The 21870-nt window shown below is 40.0% G+C and overlaps 1 protein-coding gene across 6 annotated transcripts in view; it reads right to left on the minus strand.

Moving 5' to 3' along the window:
- pan2 (poly(A) specific ribonuclease subunit PAN2) overlaps positions 1-17930 on the minus strand; it is a 138288-nt gene extending 120358 nt beyond the window's left edge. For 5 of the 6 annotated variants that reach the window (XM_063037231.1, XM_063037228.1, XM_063037226.1 and 2 more), the window contains exons 1-5: positions 17623-17785; positions 14908-15215; positions 9500-9669; positions 8846-8966; positions 8168-8245 (exon numbers count right to left, since the gene is read on the minus strand). In XM_063037231.1, the coding sequence (XP_062893301.1) occupies positions 8168-8245; positions 8846-8966; positions 9500-9669; positions 14908-15207 (669 nt within the window). In that variant the 5' untranslated portion in view covers positions 15208-15215; positions 17623-17785. The other variant, XM_063037227.1, reaches the window with a different exon arrangement.
- Between the last annotated feature and the right edge of the window lie 3940 nt (positions 17931-21870).

Below are 21870 nucleotides of genomic sequence, written 5' to 3' on the forward strand. Positions count from 1 at the left end.
GCCCCGGAGATTTATTTGCTTTTAATTCTATTAATTTCTCCAATACTATAATAGTTCCATTTAATTTCTCCTTTTCATTAGACTTAGTTTCTTGGCAATTCAAAGTAATTTCTAAAAATTTCCTTTAGTATTTCTTTGTTCCTCAAATTCTCCTTCCTTAGACCAAAAGTAACTGACATGTCCTGATGATTTTTTTCCCCTACATTATTGTAGAAGTTTTTACATTACACCTTGCACCTTATTCTTATGATCTATTTGATCTCTTGGTGCATTTTTTAAACTGACTAAACTGCTCTCAACCTTCAGACACACTACTTTTTGCTTACTCTCTGGATCTAAAATGTGGCTCTTAGCTCTTATTCTTAGCAATAATTAGGTTGCCTTTCCTTTTGCTTTCATGCTCCAAGGAACAGATCTTTTTATATTCTACATTTGTTCCTTGCATGCAAGTCATTGCTCATCTTTCCTTTCAATGGAACACTGTGATCTATCATAGGCAACTTGCACCTCATACCTTTGTAGTTTTGTTTCTTTAAATTTAAGACCAGAATTGCCACTTCCCTTTCCCTCTCAATAATGAATTTTAATAAGTTATGATCACATTTCCTGAAAGGACCTCAAATAATAAATTAACTTGATCTCATTGTAGAGTAACCAATAACCTACCACCTAGCCTGTGCCTTAATGTACAGATTTAAAATAAAATCCATCACATGCTCCAGAAATTCACGTGCCTCTATAATTGCTAATTTGGTTTGAAGTGTTTGCATGTAGATTAAAATCATCCACAATTAAATTCATGCCTTTGTTGTATGCATCTCTAACATCCTATTTGATGTCATCCCCTTCATTACTACAACAAACTGGAGGTTTACAGTAAAGCCCCAAAGTCTTCAGCTGCTATTTACTTGAGCTCCATTGAAACTGATTCTGCCCTTTGACTGTGTGAGACAATATCCTTTCTCATTATTGTTTAGATTTCATCCTTTTATTAACAGCACCATATCACCATCTTTTCCTTATTGCCTGTGTTTATTAAATAACCTGTTATCCAACCCTCGTTATCATGCTGCCACTTTTTGTAATTGCAATTATATTGTTTCCATTCAAATCTATTTGCATTGTTAAGTTGTTATCTTTTTGTGACCACTTCATAAATTCTGGCACAGCATTTTTACAACTTTTTCAAATATCATTAGTAAAACAAAATTGCTAAAAATGTCTATTGATCTGTCTCATTACTATTTTTTCCTTCTCTGGACCCCAAGAGTATACAGCGCAAATATGGACCATCAAAATCCAGCTTAAACTGGCAGCCCATCAAGCTGTGGGCAACTATTTTCTGCAGGAGCTCAGCAAAGAGCATCAATTTGCGGCAGGCTCCTGGCACAGCAGCACCATCAGTAACACATCTCACTGAATACCATGTTATTATGACCACTTTCAGTGATGATTCTATTAGCATTCTTATTCCTGCAAATGAATCCTGAATGCTAAGCAAGGTACAAGTAGAAGTAACTACAAAACAGAGATAGATGAAAGGCATTACAAAAGGTTGACTGGCTGTGTTTAAAGAAAACAAGTCATTTGGTCCAGAAGGAATGTTCCTAGATTCAGGATAGACAGAAAAAGTGGACCAACTATGGATTATAGAGGAAATTAAGGACAGTAGTTAATGCAAAGACAGACATACAAAAGTTGCTAGATAAAGCAACAACTCTGAAGCATGAGAACATTAAAGCCAAGGATGACAAAGACATTGATAAAGAAAGGAAAAATAGAATACAAATTAAACCAGTAAATAAAAAAATGGCAAAAACATTGACTTCTCTAACTTCCGTAATGCCCCACCTCCCCCTCATACCCCATCCATTATTTAAAAAAAATTATATATATATATATATATAAATTTCTTTTTCTCTCTTTCCTATTTCTCCCTCTGTCCCTCTCACTATACTCCTTGCCCATCCTCTGGGCTTCCCCCCTCTCCCTTTCTTTCTCCCTAGGCCTCCCATCCCATGATCCCCTCATATCGCTTTTGCCTATCACCTGTCCAGCTCTTGGCTCCATCCCTCCCCCTCCTGTCTTCTCCTATCATTTCGGATCTCCCCCTCCCCCTCTCAAATCTCTTACTAACTCTTCTTTCAGTTAGTCCTGACAAAAGGTCTCGGCCCGAAACATCCACTGTACCTCTTCCTGGAGATGCTGCCTGGCCTGCTGCGTTCACCAGCAGTTTTTATGTGTGTTGCTTGAAATTCCAGCATCTGCAGATTTCCTCGTGTTTACAAAAGCTTTGATGGGTATGCTAAAAGGAAGGGATTAGTGAACTAACATGGGAGAACATGTTGGTAAAAGAAAGTGGCAGAGGAATGACGTGCTTCACATCTGTATTCATAATCTGGAAACCAAGGGTCCAGTACAACTGAGGAAATAAAAGGAACCATATTTGGAAATAAAGTACCACTAGTAAAGTTATTAAGCTTAAGAATTCATAAATCCTAATGACACAGAATCTAGAGTTTTCAAAGAAGGTGGTTATGAAAATAGTGGATGTCCTGGTTATCATCTTATAAAAATTCTATAAATTGGGGAAAGATTCTTGGATACTTAAGGGTAGCCGTTATAAGAGTATTAAATGGTTCCCTCGTACAAGATGGGCTCTTGTTCTCACAATCTACCTCATTATGATCATGCCCCTTATTGTTTACCTGAACTGCACATTGTGTAGTTTTTACACTTTCTTCTGCATTATTAGTTTACCTTGAACTGGGTAATGATTTGATCTGTATGAATAGTATACAAGACAAGCTTTTCACTATCTTAGTACATGTGAGAATAATAAACCAATTCCAATTATGAGCTACCTACTTAAGAAAGGAAGGAGAATGAAAATGAAAACAGGGAACTAATAACCTGTTCACCCAATGTCAGTAATTGGAAAAAATGCTTGAATCTATTATTAAGAATGTGATGTCTATACACTTAGAAATCACGAGCTGATCATTGTAAACATGGATCTGTGAAAAGGAAAACATGCTTGACTAATCCACTGAAGTTTGTTGAGGAGCTGTGTGGTAGAGTAGATGGGGGGGGGGGCGGGCAGCAGGGAGGAGAAATTGTGAACCTGGATTTTCAGAAAGCTTTCAATAAGGTTCCATATGGGTTGGTGAACAAGGTAAGAATGCATGGAATTGACAGCAAAATACTGTAACGGATTACAAACTGATTCACATAAAAACAAAGCAGGAATAAACTAGTTTTTCTCAAATTACCTGAACCAGTCCTTGTGCTTTGACCTTGTATAATCTATAAGACTTGGCTGAAGGGCCTAAATGTCATAAGCTCCAATCCTGATGATACAAAATTAATTGGGGAGAGGGGATGTGAAGAAACTTCATGGGAATGCAGACAAGTCAGCAGGTGACAACATGGAAGATGCAACTACCGTTGGGTAGGAAGTACAGAAGCCTGATATCCCACACCACAAGGCTCAAGGACATGCTAGTTCTCTTAACTATTTGGTTCCTGAATCAACCATCAAAACCCTAATTACTAGATTAGCAATACCATGATCACTTTGCACTACAATGGACTTTATTCTAATTGTGTTTTTTGTTGCAAAAAATTGTGTATAATTTGTTTTTCTTGCTTACATGATGCTATGTGCCTATGACGCAGTTGCAAGTAAAATGTTCATTGTATTAGTGCATACATGCAACTTGTGAGTGTGACAAATACAGCTCTGACAAGGTGTAAGAACATGCAATCCGCCTCAAAAGGAAAAGTAGAAATGTGAATATCCTTTTTTTAAAAATGGCGAGAGACTGGAAAATGACTGTGTTCAAAGGGACACAGGTACCTTTGTACAAAAGGTCACTGAAAGCTGACATGCAGGTGCAATATGGAACTATGCAAGCAAAGGGCACACTTACTGCAAAAGGTTTTGAATACAAGAGTAAAGATGTCTTACTACAGTTATTACAAATTTGGTTCAACCACATCTAAATACTGTGAGCAATGTTGGTTGTATGCAAAAAGAATGCCCTGATCATAGGAGTGCAGTGAAGATTCAACGTCTATTGTGGGTAGGGATTGAGTAAGCTAACCCTCCATTCTCTAAGGTCTGGATGAATGGTTCTATGCAGGGAAAGTTCTGTCTCTCAAACTCAATTGATGTTTTTTTTTTAAAAAGATAATTGAAAAGGGTATTAGCAGTATATTGACTATATGGATTTTAGTTCAAGTTCTATTTCAAGTTTATTGTCATAAGAATATGTACACAGGGTATAGATGCCATGAAAATTAACTTTTTGCACTAGCAGCACAGTACATTACAAACATGACAAATAATTTAACAAACTTAAATTTGACAAGACCCCTCATTCTAGGCTGGTCCAGGGGATCAAGTTTCATGGGACTCAGAGAGCTGATAAACTGAATCCGAAAGTGGCCTGGCCATAGAAGACAAAAGGTAGTGGTTGAGGGATGCTTTACGGATTGGAGGTCTGCGATCAGCTGTGTGCTGTAGTGATCGATGCTGAGACTTCTTGTTTTAATACACATGAACGATGTAGATGAAAATGCAGGTGGCCCAAGTAGCAAATTTGCAGACAACAAAAAACATGGAACAATACATAAAATGCTGGAGGAACAGAAGATCCTATGGATGGCAGCATCCATGGAGGAAACAAGACAGTCAACATTTCAGGTCAAGACCCTTCATCTGAAAAGGGAAACATGCTTGACTAATCCTCTGGAGTTTGTTGAGGATGAGTGTGGTAGAGTAGATGGGGGTGAAAAAAACCTGGTTTCCAAAAAAAAAGTTTCAGCAAGGTTTGGCATGGGTTGATGAAGAAGGTGAGAATGCATGGTTGTGAAAGGATACAGCAAGACATTGATCAGTTGCAAACTTGGGCAAAGAAATATCAGATGAGGTTTCATCAGAAGTGTAAGGGAATGTAGTTTGGAGGTCAAATGCAAGAGTCAAGTATCAGTAAACGGCAGGATTCTTAGGAGCATGACAAGGGATTTTCAGGTGCAAGTGCATTACTTGTGGGTGCATTAGTTGCCATCCCCAGCCTGGGCAGTGACAATAAAAATTGGCAAGTCATTCTGTAGCACGACCATTTTTGGAGTACTTCTCATCTTCCACTATGAAGGGTGTGGAAACTTTGGGGAGGGTGTAGAAGAAGTTCACCAGGGCATTGCCAGAACTGGAGGATTTTAGCTACAAGGATACAGGAGAGAGGGAGCGGGCCATGGGGTGGAGCAGAAAAGGTGCTGCCCAATGTACTGTGTATTTCCAGTATTGTTTTATTTCAGGTTTGATCAGAATAGTTAAAGGAGGCATTTCAATCATAAGATCAGAGAAACTAGGGTTTCTTGCAAAACAGCACGTTAAATCGAAAATTCAAGAGTTGTACAATGTAATTGAAGTCAAAAACTGATGTTGAAGATCTGAAACAAAAAAAATTGTTTTCAGTTATAACAAAGAATCCAAGAACTTAAATATTCAGCATTTCTTTTCCCCCCAAAGATGCCGCCTGACCTGCTGAACATTCTCCGTGTTGTTTTTGTACAAGATCATGTTGTATTTAGAAAGAGTAAATAAAGGGAAGCTATTCCTGTTGCCAGATGGTTTCAGAACTCACATAGATGTTTCAAAGCAATGGGAAAGATACAGGTGCTGTGGGATTTTTAAAAAAAAAATACATTTGTATAGCAGTTATAAACCAAACTCACAACCTATAGCTGATGAAATCCAGTCAGAGGTTCAAAATAGGATAGGAAATTCAGAGAAATGAATTTGCAAAACCATGGGATACAAGTAGAGAAATGAGACTAATTGGATTGTTATACAAAATTCACCATAGGCTCAATAGGTCAAATGATGCTGAGCTGAGACCAATGTTCCCTCTAAGGTGTGGGTGTGTGCATGTGCACACACACACACACCTACCTTTTGCTTCTAGCGCACAAAGGAATTAAAACTGTGCACAGAAGGTTGTCACCCTCTACCCTTGTTGGCATGTTAAGTATATCTCACTATTATTCACAATCACATTTTCTTTTCTAGTTTCTGATGTGGACGGTGTTGACAAATTGGAGTTTGAGATGATTTGTCTGCAGATTTTAGAACTGGCTTATTTATGCTGTTTTTTTTGTGAGGAAATTATTGATGCACTATGTTGAATTCCAAAGAAGCAAAGGGTGTGAAGCGCAAAAAGAACTGCTAGTTCATTTAAATCGGAATGGCTCATTATCTTTGGAATAGCTTCAGGTTTACTTCCACTTAAAAATTCAGTGCGCACGTATTGTCACTGGGCAAAAAACTTGCACAGCACAACATTTTCGTGTACTCTGGTCATTATAAATTAGAGGGAACATTGTCTGAGACAGTGGAAAGAACTCTCCAGCACTTCTTCCAAACAGAGCCTCTGGAGCTCTTATATTTACCAAAGAGGGTGGGGGTCAAGGTTTAATATTCCATTTGTAAATGGCAGTACCTTATCCTACACTGGAAGAATCAATCATTCTAGATTATTTCACTCAAGTCTCTGGAATAAGGGTCTCGGTCTGAAACATCAACTATTTATTTCCATTAATGCTGCCTGAACTGCTGAATTCCTCCAGCATTCTGTGTGTTGTTTGGGATTTCCAGCATCTGCAGAATCTCATGTTTATATCTTGTATCAGTAAATGTTTTTGACTTTCCAGTGCAATACATTTGAAAGTTGTTTGAGGAGAGCTTGTGCTGACCTTACTAATAACAGAGGTAATCCCCAGCTGTTGATCATCAAATCCAGCGAGAATTGAAACCTTTTAGGGCTTTCCCCAGTGATCCAATAAAGAAATATTTTGAAAAAGTTGCTTCCTTCTTCTGAAACCAGGCAAAATGTCTACAGGGGAGTTATTTAATAACTAAAATGTTCAATATTGTCAATAGCAAAACTATTGCATGATTACAATGTCTTTCCAGATTGTGCTATTTTCCCACAACATAAACAGATTGCTGGAAGAACTTTGTGGGGCAATCAGTATCTAACTACTCAAACATTTTCCCTTCAGTAATGAACTAATTAAACAAAAAATTAACTCTGAATTTAAATTTAAAAGCAATGTTTGCTTAATAGACTACAGTTAGTCTTTTCTATATTCCTCAACAGCAAGTAGATCCTTTCAAAACTACACAGTCTGACAGGTGTGGTTTCCTCAGGGCCCTGTATAGTTGTAGCAAAACATTTTTACTGACTTCATTTCTAAATCAAACCCAAGTGAAGTCATTCCCCAATATTCACTTATTGTTATACAAATTATAAATTAAAAGTAGAAAATGGATGCAAGTAAGAAGGAAAACTACATTCCATGTATGATCACTGCTGATCTTTATTACAATACCATAATTCACTCTCTCCCCAGACCCCTTGAGCCATTAGCATAGTGACCTTCCACAGGCCTCTATGAGGAGATTCCACAGGGTCACCAGTGAAGAACGTTTTCCTCATGTTACTCCAAACATCATGTGACCTCTTGTTCTAAAACCTTCCCCTACAAGCACATCCACCCTGCATCCAGCCTGTTGAGCTCTGCCAGAATTTTGTATGTTTCATGCAAATCCTCTAAACCATAGCGAATATAGGCAAAATTGACAGAATTTCTCCTCATGCATAGTCCTGCAATCGCAGGAATCAGTGTGGTGAACCTTTGCTAGGCTCCTTCTATGACATCTTTTCTTAGGCAAGGAGACAGAACTGCCTTACCAGAGCCCTATATAATTGTATCAAAACATCCTTACTGATTTACTGAAAATTTGCAATGAACGCCAACGCAACATTTGCCTCTTCGCTGCTTGCTGCACCTGCATTTCTGTGAACTGACATACAGAAACACTCAGCTCTTTGTACAATCAACATTTCCCAGTCTATCATTAAAATAACACCAAATACAAGTAGCTAATTTCACATTTACCTGAAAGATACTGCATGGACAAGTTATATACATTTTAGGATTGTGAAGGGAAAAAGAGACATGGCAAGATAGTAGCAACAATTAGAAAAGATTAGTATATCCAAGCTTCTGTCTTTTTCCTGTTGCTACAAATTATTTTAAATTCAGTAGCTTCTGAAAGTATTCAATATTCAGTAGAAGCTTCTTTATATACAAATACCTTTCCTGATGAATGTCCACAAAAGAAGGAGCGGTTAGACTGGCGCATAATTGTCACACCTGGAACCTCAACAATGTACTGAAAGAGACAAAAATGAAACTCCAAATATTAATACAAATCATTGCCATTCAAAACATGTTAAAAAGAAAAAAAATCCAAGATATTTATAAATCCTTGATCTATGGACACAAAATCTGGATTAATCACACTAAACTCTGGAATCCAGTTTTAAACTGCATTTAAAGTGATAGGCTGAAAATGGAGATGGCAATAAAGATGAGAAAGAAACAGCAAGGAAGATTTCAAGTCACACTAACTAGAATTTAAAATGTACAAAATAATATTTTTAAAAAATCAAATTATGAGAATTGATGTGTATTATATGAATGCCACACTCATCTGTTATCTGTACTAAGGAAATCAAAACCACTTAGAGATGGTCATGAACCAGACCCTCAACTATTTCTAACATTGAATCAAAGACAGACCCCAAGTGCCTAAAACAAGGGTTACGATTTATCATTACTGCAATTGGAAACCTGCTATTGGTAATTCCATCCTCTAATATACCTCATCCATAATGGCTATTAGTAGGAAGTTCAGCTTTAAAGCATTTAAACATACATTTATTTTCTTTAAAACCTGAAAATACCTTAAAGGTTTGTTCTTAGGCTTTACCTTTTCAGTTTCTTGTATTGCATTCAAGTCTATTTCTCTGACATGATTCTGAAGGCTCCCCAGCAGAACTGAGTTATTGTCAGTGAGGAGGAGGCTGTGCAGATCCTCGGCTTCATCCATACTAAACATGGAAACAAAGCATTAGTTTAAGTATTTGAACAAGCAGAGGCATTAAACAAAAAAAAAATCAAAATCAACACTTATTTACTTGAAGTTTTCTCTTCCTCCTTAGTGGTGCCAACTCATTTAGGAATACAATGCACTGAGGACTGCTGACGCTGACCTTATTTCAGCCTCTCTCAGATTTTCCAAATGTCCATTCCTCATACAAGTTTTAGTAGTGACAAATAGCAATTTCATCAATACTAGATTGACAGGAATGTCTTGCAGCCATCTAATTTGGACCCCGACAGATGTCTGCAGGCATGCAACCAAATTAATGGTGGCACATGACAATGTCACAATCAAGTGCACACAGGAATAGATATTCAAGTGAGTACCAAGATATTCTAGTTAACGCCAGCACAAGGGGGATGAAGACTTGGAGTGAGGGGGAGAAAGGTAATAGACTGCAGCTGCACAACCATCATGAACTTGTTCAACTCTGAATTCACTTCAAAACTATAACAGACCAAATATACAAAATAAACTTACACGAAATCAAACATTATTAGGCCTCCTCGAGTAAAACACTTCAGGTTATTTTTATTCAAAAAGAGAATCCCACTTTCTAAGGTTTGTATCTGACGTATATCATCTGTAGAGTTAACTCGAAAGGATGAGTATCGTTCCATGGTAGGACCAAAGAAAGATGTTACATGGCCCTAGAGAAAAAGATAAATAATTAAATTTAGTTATGCATCTATGAAGATAAAGTGCTCCCTCACTCTTGAAGGAAACATCAACTAACAGTAAACAGATTAGCAGTAAACACTTTATTTACACCAATGACAATTAAAAGATTTAGAAATTTCAAATTTATGTAGAACATCACAGCACAGTACAGGCCCTTCAGCTCATGATGTTGTGCCGAACTTTTAACCTACTCAAAGATCAATCTAACCCTTCCCTTACAAATACAGTGCCTTGAAAAAGTATTCAACCCCCACAACTATTTTCAGTTTACTGTCCCCATTTCCTAAATTTAAAATACATTGATGTCGGATTTTGAGCTAATCTACATTATGCATCATGTAAAATCTACAGAAAAATTCCAAAACCTGTCAACAATTTAATATTAAATTAAAAACCAAAATTGAGAGACTGAAAAAGTATTCACCCCCTTTGCAATTACTACACTAATGTTCCTCTGGTGTAATATACAGTATTACCTTACCAAATCACCCAATTTGTGGATGTAGAAAATTGGAAGATCACCTATTTTTAATAAATTCATGAGAATAAATACCCCCTCTCTCTATAAGGTCCAGCAGTATAGTAGATATTCAACAGACCAAACCAAAATGAAGACAAAAACATATTCAAGACAAGTCATGGAAATGATAATAGAGAAGCAGAAAACCACTGAATATACTGGAGTTCAGTGCAAACCATCGTGAAGGCGAAACGACAGCCACACTCCCTTGTCAGGCCGCCCCTTCTAAACTTAGTCGCTGGAGTAGAATGCACTTGTAAGAGAGGCTACTGTGACGCCAACAGACACACTGAGTGAGCTGCAGAAGTCAGTGACTGCAACTGGAGATGCAGTTCATGGCTCCACAATCTCCAAGGCCTTGCACAAAAAGGGTATTTATGGAGGGTGGCAAGGATGAAGCCTTGGTTTTAAAAAAAAACAACTAACACATCCTTGCTCGTAAAGACTTTGCAAAGCATCACTTAGAAGATACTGTAAAGACGCGAAGGAAGATCTAAAAGTCAGATGAGACTAAAGTGGAACTACTTGGCTTCAACACTAAGCAGTACGTGTGGTATAAATCTAATACTGCACATCAGCCAGGTAACACCATCCCTTCTGTAAAGTACGGTGGAGGTAGCATCACGCTGTGGAGATGTTTTTCAGCAGCAGGGACTGGAAATCTAGTCAGGATTGATGGGAAGATGAATGCCACTAAATACAGATAGATCCTGGATGAAAACCTGCTCGCCTCTGCCAGAAAGTTTAAACTGGGCAAGAAGTTAGGCTTTCAGTAGGACAATGACCCAAAGCACACTGCCAGAGCAACCATGGCGTGGCTTCAAATGAAGAAAATTGATGTCCTTTCAGTGGCCCAGTCAGAGTCCTGACCTTAACCTGATCGACCTTCTCTGGCAAGACCTCAAGTTTGCTGTCCACTGCCGCTCCCCAACTAACCTGACACAGCTTGAGCAATCTTATAAGGAGGAATGGGCAAATCTTGCTCCATCATGTTGTGCAAAGCTAATAGAGACTTATCCAAAAAGACTACTAGCTGTAATAGCTGCGAGAAGTGGTTCAACAAATACTGAGCAAAGGGGGATGAATACTTTCTTGAACTACTGACATTTTGGTTTTTGAATTTTTAGTTTTCATGCTTTACTATTTTCCCCCTTTTTTGGGGCTCCATTGTGGGGGGAAAAAAAGCATGCAAATTACAAAAAAAAAAATTCTCAATTAAATTGATCAAAACCCCCAGCTGTAATACTCACTTATGTGAACAGAAGATTGGGGGCCGAATACTTTTTCAAGGCACTATAGCCCTCCATTTTTCTATCATCCTTGTGCCCGTTTCTTCAATGTCCCTAAACCAATTGCCTCTACCACCATCCTTGGCAGGGTGGTCCAAGCACCGCCCACTGTTTAAAAAAAACAACTTACTTCTGACATTCCCCCTATACATTCCTCCAATCACCTTAAAATTTCTTTCCCTTGTATTAGCCATTTCCACCTTGGGAGTGCTAGAAAGAGCATGAAAAGGCCTTGGCAAGTCAGGTTAAGGCATCCTATGCAAATTGTCTTAATGCAGCTTTGAGTGCTTATAGATTATTAAATTGCAAAACATTCCTAGATCTGTTTGAAGTTCTTGTTATTCTTAATGGGTTGAAGGGACCTTATAGAACAGGCAATTGATTTAGGAGAAACATTAAATTTTCTTGTAGAAAGGAGGAGGTAGGGATAACCCTGGGAATTATAGACCAGTGAGCCTTATTTCAGTGCTGGGCAAGTTATTGGGAAAGATTTAGGGAGAGGATTTATGAGCATTTGGAGATGCACAGTTTGATTAGGATAGTCAACATGGCTTTGAAAATCAGGTCATACGAGCCTGTCTGAATTCTTTGAGAAAGCAACAAAGCACATTGAAGGTAGACAGTGGATGTGGTGTACAGTTGGCCCTCCTTATCCGCGAGTTCCGCAAGCGCGAATTCAACCAATCGCGAATCGAGAAAACCCGGAAGTGCTCTTCCAGCACTTGTTGTTCAAGCATGTACAGACTGACTTTTCTTGTCATTATTCCCTAAACAATGCAGTATAACAACTATTTTACATAGCAATTACATTGTATTAGGTATTATAAGTAATCTAGAGATGATTTAAAGTATATGGGAGGATGTGCGTAGGTTATCGTGGATCGAGATCGGAAAAAAACCAGAAGTTCTCTTACTAAGTAAGTCAGAACAGGTACATCCGGTATTATTTAGCGTCAGTTAGTCAAACGTTTGTCTTAGTATATAGTATATATTTTACCTTTCTATGCATATAAAACACTTAAAAAACGCATGTTTCAGCGCCGGGCTTGGGAACGGAAATTCCCAAGTTCAATCCAGTGACAAATCGCTCCCGAGCGCGCTCTCCATCCCTGCCGGGTTGATGTGGAGCATCAAAAACCCAAAACCCAAAACCCCAAAACCCAATAATTAAACCACTGCGTTGCTTAGTAATAATTGTAGCTTTAATCAGGGCAGGGCTTTTCTCATTTTATCCTTTAAAATTGTTCTGATCATTGACCAACTGTAGCCTAATGCTTTTCCAATGATGTTTCACCTCTTTCTGATCGCTTTATTATTTCCACTTTATTTTAAATCGTGATCGTGATTATTTTCGTGAACAGAAACACTGCGGATTCAGAGCGCAAACACGAGGAAATCTGCAGATGCTGGAATTTCAAGCCACACACATAAAAGCTGCTGGTGAATGCAGCAGGCCAGGCAGCATCTATAGGAAGAGGTACAGTCGATGTTTCGGGCCGAGACCCTTCATCAGGACTAACTGAAAGAAGAGCTAGTAACGGCCCAAAACGTCGACTGTACGGTACAGTCGACATTTTGGGCCGTTACCAGCTCTTCTTTCAGTTAGTCCTGACGAAGGGTCTCGGCCCGAAATGTCGACTGTACCTCTCCCTATAGATGCTGCCTGGCCTGCTGCGTTCACCAGCAACTTTTGTGTGTGTTGCGGATCCAGAGCTCCGCTCACCGCACTGAGACAGGTTAAATAAAGTCCGGGGTTGCGCTGGGTCATAAGGTCCGCTGCATTTAGACAGGTTGAATAAGGGACTTGAGCATCCGTGTTTTTTGGTATCCGCAAGGGGTCCCGGAACCAATCCCTTGCGGATAAGGAGGGCCGACTGTATATGGATTTTAGTAAGGCCCCATGGTAGGTTGCTCAGAAAGTCAGGAGGCATGGAATACAAGAAAACTTGGTTGTGTGGATACAGAACTGGCTTGCCCACAGAAAGCAGAGGTGGTAGTGTACAAGGTTGTCATAGCTTACAGCAGACTTATCATAATGCTGCCTGGATTAGAGAGCATGTTATACGAGGATAGGTGGAGCAAGCCAAGGGGTTTTCTCTTTAGAGAAAAGGAGATGAGACACGACTTGATAGAGGTGTACAAGATAAGAGACATAGATCGAGTGGATAGCTAGAGACTTTTGCCCCTGGAGTGGAAATGACGAAATCAAAGGGACACAATTGAGGTAATTGGAGAAAAATATGGGGAGGGGGTTGTAGAGAGATGTCAGAGGCAAGTTTTGACACAGAATGGTGCATCAATGGTATGTGCTACCAAGGGTGGTGGTTCGCTCATTCATTATGTGCCTTGTCATGTGACATGGCCAGTCATGGTCTTTTCACAACCATGAATGTTCTTGGCAAATTTTTCCTACAGAAGTAGTTTGCCATTGCTGTCTTCTGGGCAGTGGCAGTGTGAAGGATGGTGGTAGAGGCAAATATATTAGCAACTTTTAAGAAAATCTTAGATAGGCACAAGAATGACAGAAAAATAGAGGGAACGGACAGACAGATCTTAAGAGTAGGTTAAGAGGTCAGCACACTACAGGCCAAAGGACCTATACTGTGTTGTAATATTCCATGTTAACTTTGAGAAGTTGTTCTTGAACCTTCCACTAATAGGGGTAACAGGAAATAGATTAAGGGTGGGAAAACAAGGGAAAATGCAAGGAAACACCTTTTCTGAAAAACAGAGCCAATAACATCCCCATGTCACACACAAGCTGCTGTGGGAAGAAGTTGAATGGGATTTGGGGATTTCCTTAATAAAAAGGAAGAAAATTATTTTTTGGCAGGGTGGAAAAAAAGGTACTTTACTTTTGATCTCTACACAGCCACTCGTGCATCGGTATTGGGGCATCCTGGGATTAAGCGTTTTGTTTCCATGTCAAATAACATTTCAAACATTTAGGGATGTAACCAGGCAAAGTGCTATCCAAGTACTGGGAAGTAATCAACTCAATTAATTACTTAAAGGGGAAATTCCAATTTCTAAACAGCTGATATGTAATACATCATTTCTTCAATACCTAGAGCCTGTTTGTATTACTTTGTACGGCTGCATTACAAATTTCTTGACATATGCCAGTGATATTAAACCTGATTCTGAACTGTGTTATCTAATCATTCTTTTCTTGTTCTTGACTCTCAAACTACCTAAATTTGCTGCTTCAGACAAGAACAAGCAGGTGACAAATTTGTAATAATACAGCATTGCAAATTGTCATCTTGTGATGAGCAATCATCCCAGCTACACAATGGAAGCACAAGATGGCAACCCCTTATCTAGCACAGACCACCAAAATCTCCATTCTAAAGTAGGTATGAGCAATCTTTCTTAGTTGCAGAAGCAGTACTTACCCCATGACTTCCCACCCAAAGCATTTCATCCTGAATGTCAAAATGCGCAGTCGTTACAGGGACTCCAACTTCTGCCACAACTGTGTGCAGCTCGGAATACATGTCTTCCAGAAGATGTACAGATTCAGACATGCCATCTAACTGCACCCCACTGGCTTCCAAGTCCATATTCTGCAACAACGCCGCGTCAAGCCTGGGATCGAGTGAATGCTCAATCGAGCGTTCCAGGGAAGCACTGATGCCAGGGTGCAGGGGCGACGCGTATTCTCCAAGACCAGAATCAAGACCATTAAAATTCATGGTTTACTCTGCGGATGAAAAGTAAAAGGCACATAGAATAGGAAGCAACTCAAGAAAAGATAACAGATTTTCAGTCTTATAAACTAGAATAGGCATGCATAAGTAAAAGGAGCACCAAGTTTTCTTATCTGACAATACCTTGCCCTACAAGCTCCAAAGCTATAAAATTGCATTACTGGACTGTATGCAGACCAGACAAAGGATGGACTCTTTCACTCACACATCTGCCAAGCACTGGGAGATGTTAACTTCAGAAGTTTTCACATTTTAAAAAGTGAAAGTGTTTGTATATATTATGCAACAAAACACAAATGATGCATGAATTACAAAGTAAAATGTGAGTCATAATCCACTATGGAAAATACTTGAACATAAAACCACCATAACCCTACCAGAGACGAGGAGTTCAAACGGGCAAGGTGCAGACAAGTGCTCAAAAGCATTTTGAATAGCAGGAATAAAAATCATTCCATATTACAACAATTTCTTATTAAAAGGTGATCACCTGAAAACTATTCTAGAGAAGAAACATGTCCATATAATGTGCACATTTCCTCAATACAATATGAAAACACAAGTCTAGCATTTTCCCTTTTTCTCCCTCCTGCCATCTGGCAAAAGGCACCGAAGCATTCAGGCTCTCACGACCAGACTATGTAACAGTTTCTTCCCCCAAGCCATCAGACTCCTCAATACCCAGAGCCTGGACTGACACCAACCTATTGTACCCTCTATTGTGCCTACTGTCTTGTTTATTATTTATTGTAATGCCTGCACGGTTTTGTGCACTTTATGCAGTCCTGGGTAGGTCTGTAGTCTAGTGTAGTTTTGTGTTGTTTTTACGTAGTTCAGTGTAGATTTTGTATTGTTTCATGTAGCATCATGGTCCTGAAAAACACTGTCTCATTTTTACTGTGTACTGTACCAGCAGTTCTGGTCAAAATGACAATAAAAAGTGACTTGACTTTCCCAAGTAATGCTACTGTGCAATTGGTGCTTCCTGATCAAGTGACCAGAATGCATTTGTAAAAGAAAAGGAATTTAACAGAGAGCATCATAGCCTATCTTTTTATCTTAACTTTTTAAACTAATCTTTTAACTTTTGAACAGCCTAACTTGCATATCTTTTTAGGGGCAGGTTACTAGATAGTAGGCAGGAGTGGAAACTCTAACCAAGTTGTCAATTTTGAACACAATGACATTGAACCAAATTCTTGAACACTGCTATACTGCCTGAGATAAGCTCACCGATGTCAACTTACTACCTCTGTTACTAGTTTGCTGCATAAACAAGTTATAAGGAATTGTTTAAAGTAAAATAACTTCAATTAAAGCATACAACTGAAAGCAGAATAAAAAGATTCAGGAAATGAATGAGACAGGGTTCAAAATGAAGTGCCTCTAAACTGCTTCAGGAAACTAGGCGAAAATCAACAACTTCAATTTGCCATTAATTTAAGTCTCATAAGAGAACGAAAAATTCCTTAAATGGAAGAAGCATTGTAATGATTCAGGAAGAACAGGCCATTCATTTATAAAATACCCACTGCAAAGACCACAGAGACAAATACTAAGAAATCATGGACATCCAAATGCTCTGTCACATTTAAATGTAGTAACTGACATTTTCATCTATTCAAATCTTATGTATTTTAGGTACAGGAAATTAAATAGACAAAAATGGGCAAATGTGCACAGAAATTTGACAACTTGCTGCATTTGCTCAAGGAGGAGCTCAACTGGGAAAAGCTACGGAAAATAGAGAATTGCATAATTCCTTTTACAATGCAAGGAAACATAGCAGGTGACAGCAAGCTCCCACTAGAAGCTATTTGCCAGATTAAATTAAGAAGTGTTAATTTAAGGGCACATATTGGCTCCAATACTTGAGATTATAACACCCCTGTTCTTCAAAATAAAGGAACCTTTAAGTCCACCCAAAAAAGCAAACAGGATTTAAAGTTCAAAGTAAATTTATTATCAAAGTACATATCTCACCATACACAACACTGAAGTTTATTTTCTTGCGGACATACTCAATAAATCCATAATAAAAATAACAGAACAAATGAAAGACTGCACCAAATTGGGCGGATTTAAAACCCTATCCCAAGGATAGTCCCTGTGACAATGTGCGGTTGCCTCAGCACCAATGTCAGCCCAGATTCGTGTTCTCGACGAGGCGCCTGAACTAAGAATCTACAGGTAAGAGTGACACCCATTGAGAAAGAGCTACAAAGGAAAAATACATCAATTCTCATGGGCCGTCAAACAGGTAGAAACTTAGAAATACCCATTCCCCCCGCCCCCCATCAAATCTTCTACCATGCATAGAACCAGCAGAGATGCCGGAATATTTAGTATTTCACAATTGAACTTCATTAAAGTTAAACAGATTTTTTCCAGTATTCTTACTTTTAGATCTCAAAAATATATGGCCTATGTTTTCAACGACATTCAACGACAAAGAAAGACCCAAGCTAAAATGACAGCCAGGCCCAACCACATTAATGAAGCGTCTTCCCGGTTGGTTCTTGCTAAAATCTATTTTGGAAACCCACGTAATGCGTTTCAATATTAAACCTACCAGTACTTTCTCTTTAACAATTATCATAACGCACTAAATAAAAATGAAAAATATGGCAGAGGCGCCACAGGCCGCAGCGTCAAAACCAAATACTACCCAGGCCCCACAAACGCGGCTGCCTTGAGCAACCTCTCAGCCAATCAACGGTGGCAAACCATTATTGTTTATATGAGACGTAAGATAAGGGCGGGGTTTACCTTACTCCGTATACGGATACCGCATAAAGGATGAGTCTCGCGTTTCCGGAATTTAGCTCAAAATATAGTTGTCGGGCAAAAAGATAACGGAGATAGGAAAATGAATAGGGAATCGGGGAATGGAGAGAGAGCAGAATTAGGCCATTCAGCCTATCGAGTCTGCTTCCCCCGTTCCATCATGGCTGATTTATTATCTCTCTTAACCTCATTCTCTTAGTCATAGTCATACTTTATTGATCCCGGGGGAAATTGGTTTTCGTTACAGTTGCACCATAAACAATAAATAGTAATAGAACCATAAATAGTTAAATAGTAATATGTAAATTATGCAATAAATCCAGGACCAGCCTATTGGCTCAGGGTGTCTGACCCTCCAAGGGAGGAGTTGTAAAGTTTGATGGCCACAGGCAGGAATGACTTCCTATGACGCTCTGTGCTGCATCTCGGTGGAATGAGTTTCTGGCTGAATGTACTCCTGTGCCCAACCAGTACATTATGTAGTGGATGGGAGACATTGACCAAGATGCATGCAACTTGGACAGCATCCTCTTTTCAGACACCACCGTCAGAGAGTCCAGTTCCATCCCCACAACATCACTGGCCTTACAGATGAGTTTGTTGCTTCTGTTGGTGTCTGCTACCCTCAGCCTGCTGCCCCAGCACACAACAGCAAACATGATAGCACTGGCCACCACAGACTCATAGAACATCCTCAGTATCATCCGGCAGATGTTAAAGGACCTCAGTTTCCTCAGGAAATAGAGACGGCTCTGACCCTTCTTGTAGACAGCCTCAGTGTTCTTTGACCAGTCCAGTTTATTGTCAATTCGTATCCCCAGGTATTTGTAATCCTCCACCATGTCCACAATGACCCCCTGGATGGAAACACCTTAGCTCTCCTCAGGTCTACCACCAGCTCCTTAGTCTTTTTCACATTAAGCTGCAGATAATTCTGCTCACACCATGTGACAAAGTTTCCCACCGTAGCCCTGTACTCAGCCTCATCTCCCTTGCTGATGCATCCAACTATGGCAGTCATCAGAAAACTTCTGAAGATGACAAGACTCTGTGCAGTAGTTGAAGTCCGAGGTGTAAATGGTGAAGAGAAAGGGAGACAAGACAGTCCCCTGTGGAGCCCCAATGCTGCTGATCACTCTGTCGGACACAGTGTTGCAAGCACACGTACTGTGGTCTGCCAGTCAGGTAATCAAGAATCCATGATACCAGGGAAGCATCCACCTGCATCGCTGTCAGCTTCTCCCCCAGCAGAGCAGGGCGGATGGTGTTGAACGCACTGGAGAAGTCAAAAAACATGACCTTCCTCCATCCCCCCTCCACTCCTCTTTCCCCCTCCAGTCCCTTTTCCTCCCTCTTTTCCCCTCCGCTCCCCTTTCCCACCTCCCCCCCCTCTCGTTCCCCCTCCTCCCTCTTTTTTCATTTTTCCTCCCCTCCCACTAATCCACTCCCCCTTTGACTGTGCGACTAAGCACAGCTTCAATGCCATATTCAAGCTTGATGATGGCAACACTGTCATTGGCCGAATCAAAGGTGGTGACGAATCAGCATATAGGAGGGAGATTGAAAATCTGGCTGAGTGGTGCCATAACAACCTCTTACTCAATGTCAGCAGGACCAAGGAACTGATTATAGACTGCAGGAGAGGGAAACCAGAGCCAGTCATCATTGGAGGAACAGAGGCGAAGAGGATCAGCAACTTTAAATTCCTTGGTGTTACTATTTCAGAGGATCTGTCCTGGACCTCGCACTTGCAGTGTCTATAAAAAGTATTCACCCCATTCCCTTGGAAGTTTTCATGTTTTATTGTTTTACAACATTGAATCACAGTGGGTTTAATTTGGCTTTTTTTGACACTGATCAACAGAAAAGTAACTCTCATTTCAAAGCAAAAGCAAATTTCTGCAAATTGGTCTAAATTTATTACAATTATTAAACACAAAATCATTGATTGTGTAATTACTCAACCCCGTCAAGTCAATATTTAGTAGATGCACCTTTAGCAACAATTACATCCTCGAGTCTGTGTGCGTAGGTCTTGATCAGCTTTGCACATCTGGACACTGCAATTTTTCCCCATTCTTCTTTACAAGACTGCTCAAGCTCGGTCAGATTGCATGGGGATTGTGAGTGAACAGACCTTTTCAAGTCCAGCCACAAATTCTCAATTGGATTGAGGTCTATACTCTTACTTGGCCACTCCAGAAAATTTACTTTGTTGTTTTTAGGCCATTCCTGCGTAGTCTTGGCTTTATGCTTGGGGTCATTGTCTTGCCAGAAAACAAATTTTCTCCCAAGTCACAGTTCTCTTGCAGACTGCATCAGGTTTTCCTCCAGGATTTCCCTGCATTTTGCTGCATTCACAAGCCTTCTAGGACCTGGTGCAGTGAAGCGTCCCCACAGCATGATGCAGCCACCACCATGCTTCACAGCAGGGATGGTGTGTTTTTGATGATGTGCGGTGTTTGGCTTACGTCAAACATAGTGTTTAGTCTGATGGCCAAATAGCTCAATTTTGGTTTCATCAGACCATAGAACCTTCCTTCTGCTGACAGTTTCCCACATGCCTTCTGTCAAACTCTAGCTGAGATTTCATGTGAGTTTTTTTCAACAGTGGCTTTCTCTTTGCCACTCTCCCATAAAGCACCCGGGCAACAGTTGTTGTATGCATAGTCTCTCCCATCTCAGCCACTGCAGCTTGTAACTCCTCCAGAGTTGTCATAGGTCTCTTGGAGACCTCCCTCAATCATCCCTTTCTTGCATGGTCACTCAGTTTTTGAGGACAGCCTGACTTGGACCTTCCAGATATAAGTGTATTTTTGCTACAATCAGTCTTGAGGAGGACTTTATAGAATGCATCCATGATGGTTTTCTTCAACAGCATGTTACTGAACCTACAAGGGAATGTGTTATCTTAGATCTGGTCCTGTGCAATGAGACAGGTAAAATTAGTGATCTTGTAGTTGGGTATCCTCTTGGAAAGAGTGATCACAGTGTGACTGAGTTTCTCATACAAATGGAGGGTGAAATATCTTGATCTGAAACCAGTGTATTGTGCCTAAACCATGGAGACTACAATGGGATGAGAGATGATTTGGCTAGCATAGACGGGAACACAGGCTATATGGGACAGTTGAGCAACAGTGGAAGACTTTCAAAGAGATTTTTCAGAGTGCTCAACAAAAGTATATTCCAGATAAAAGCAAGGACAGTAATGTGGGAGGAGCCAGCTATGGATAGCTAAGGAAATAAAGGAAGGCATCAAACTAAAAGCTCATGCATACAAAGTCACCAAGCGTCGTGGGAAACTGGAAGATTGGGAAAACTTTAAAAAGCAACAAAGTACCACTAAGCGAGCAATAATAATAGATTTGAAAGTGGGAGGGGGAGACCCAAAATGATAGGAGAAGACAGGAGGGGGAGGGATGGAGCCAAGAGCCTGTTCTCCATCTTCCTCTGGTGCTCCACTCCCCCTTTCTTTCTTCCAAGGCCTCCCGTCCCATGATACTCCCCCTTCTCCAGCCTTGTATCCCTTTTGCCAATCAACCCCAGCTCTTGGCTTCATCCCTCCCCCTCCTGTCTTCTCCTATCATTTTGGGTCTCCCCCTCCCCCTTTCAAATCTCTTACTATCTCTTTTTCCGTTAGTTCTGACGAAGGGTCTCAGCCCAAAACATCAACTTTACTTCCTCCTATAGATGCTGCCTGGCTTGCTGCGTTCCACCAGCATTTTGTGTGTGTTGCTTGAAATTCCAGCATCTGCAGATTTTCTCGTGTTTGAGAGGTTATAGCTGAGGCTTTGGTCATAATTTACAAAAATTTTCTAGACTCAGGGCATGTCCCAGTGGATTGGAAGAAGGCAAATG

This window comes from Mobula hypostoma, chromosome X1 (genome assembly GCF_963921235.1).
Source record: "Mobula hypostoma chromosome X1, sMobHyp1.1, whole genome shotgun sequence".
Taxonomy (NCBI): domain Eukaryota; kingdom Metazoa; phylum Chordata; class Chondrichthyes; order Myliobatiformes; family Myliobatidae; genus Mobula; species Mobula hypostoma.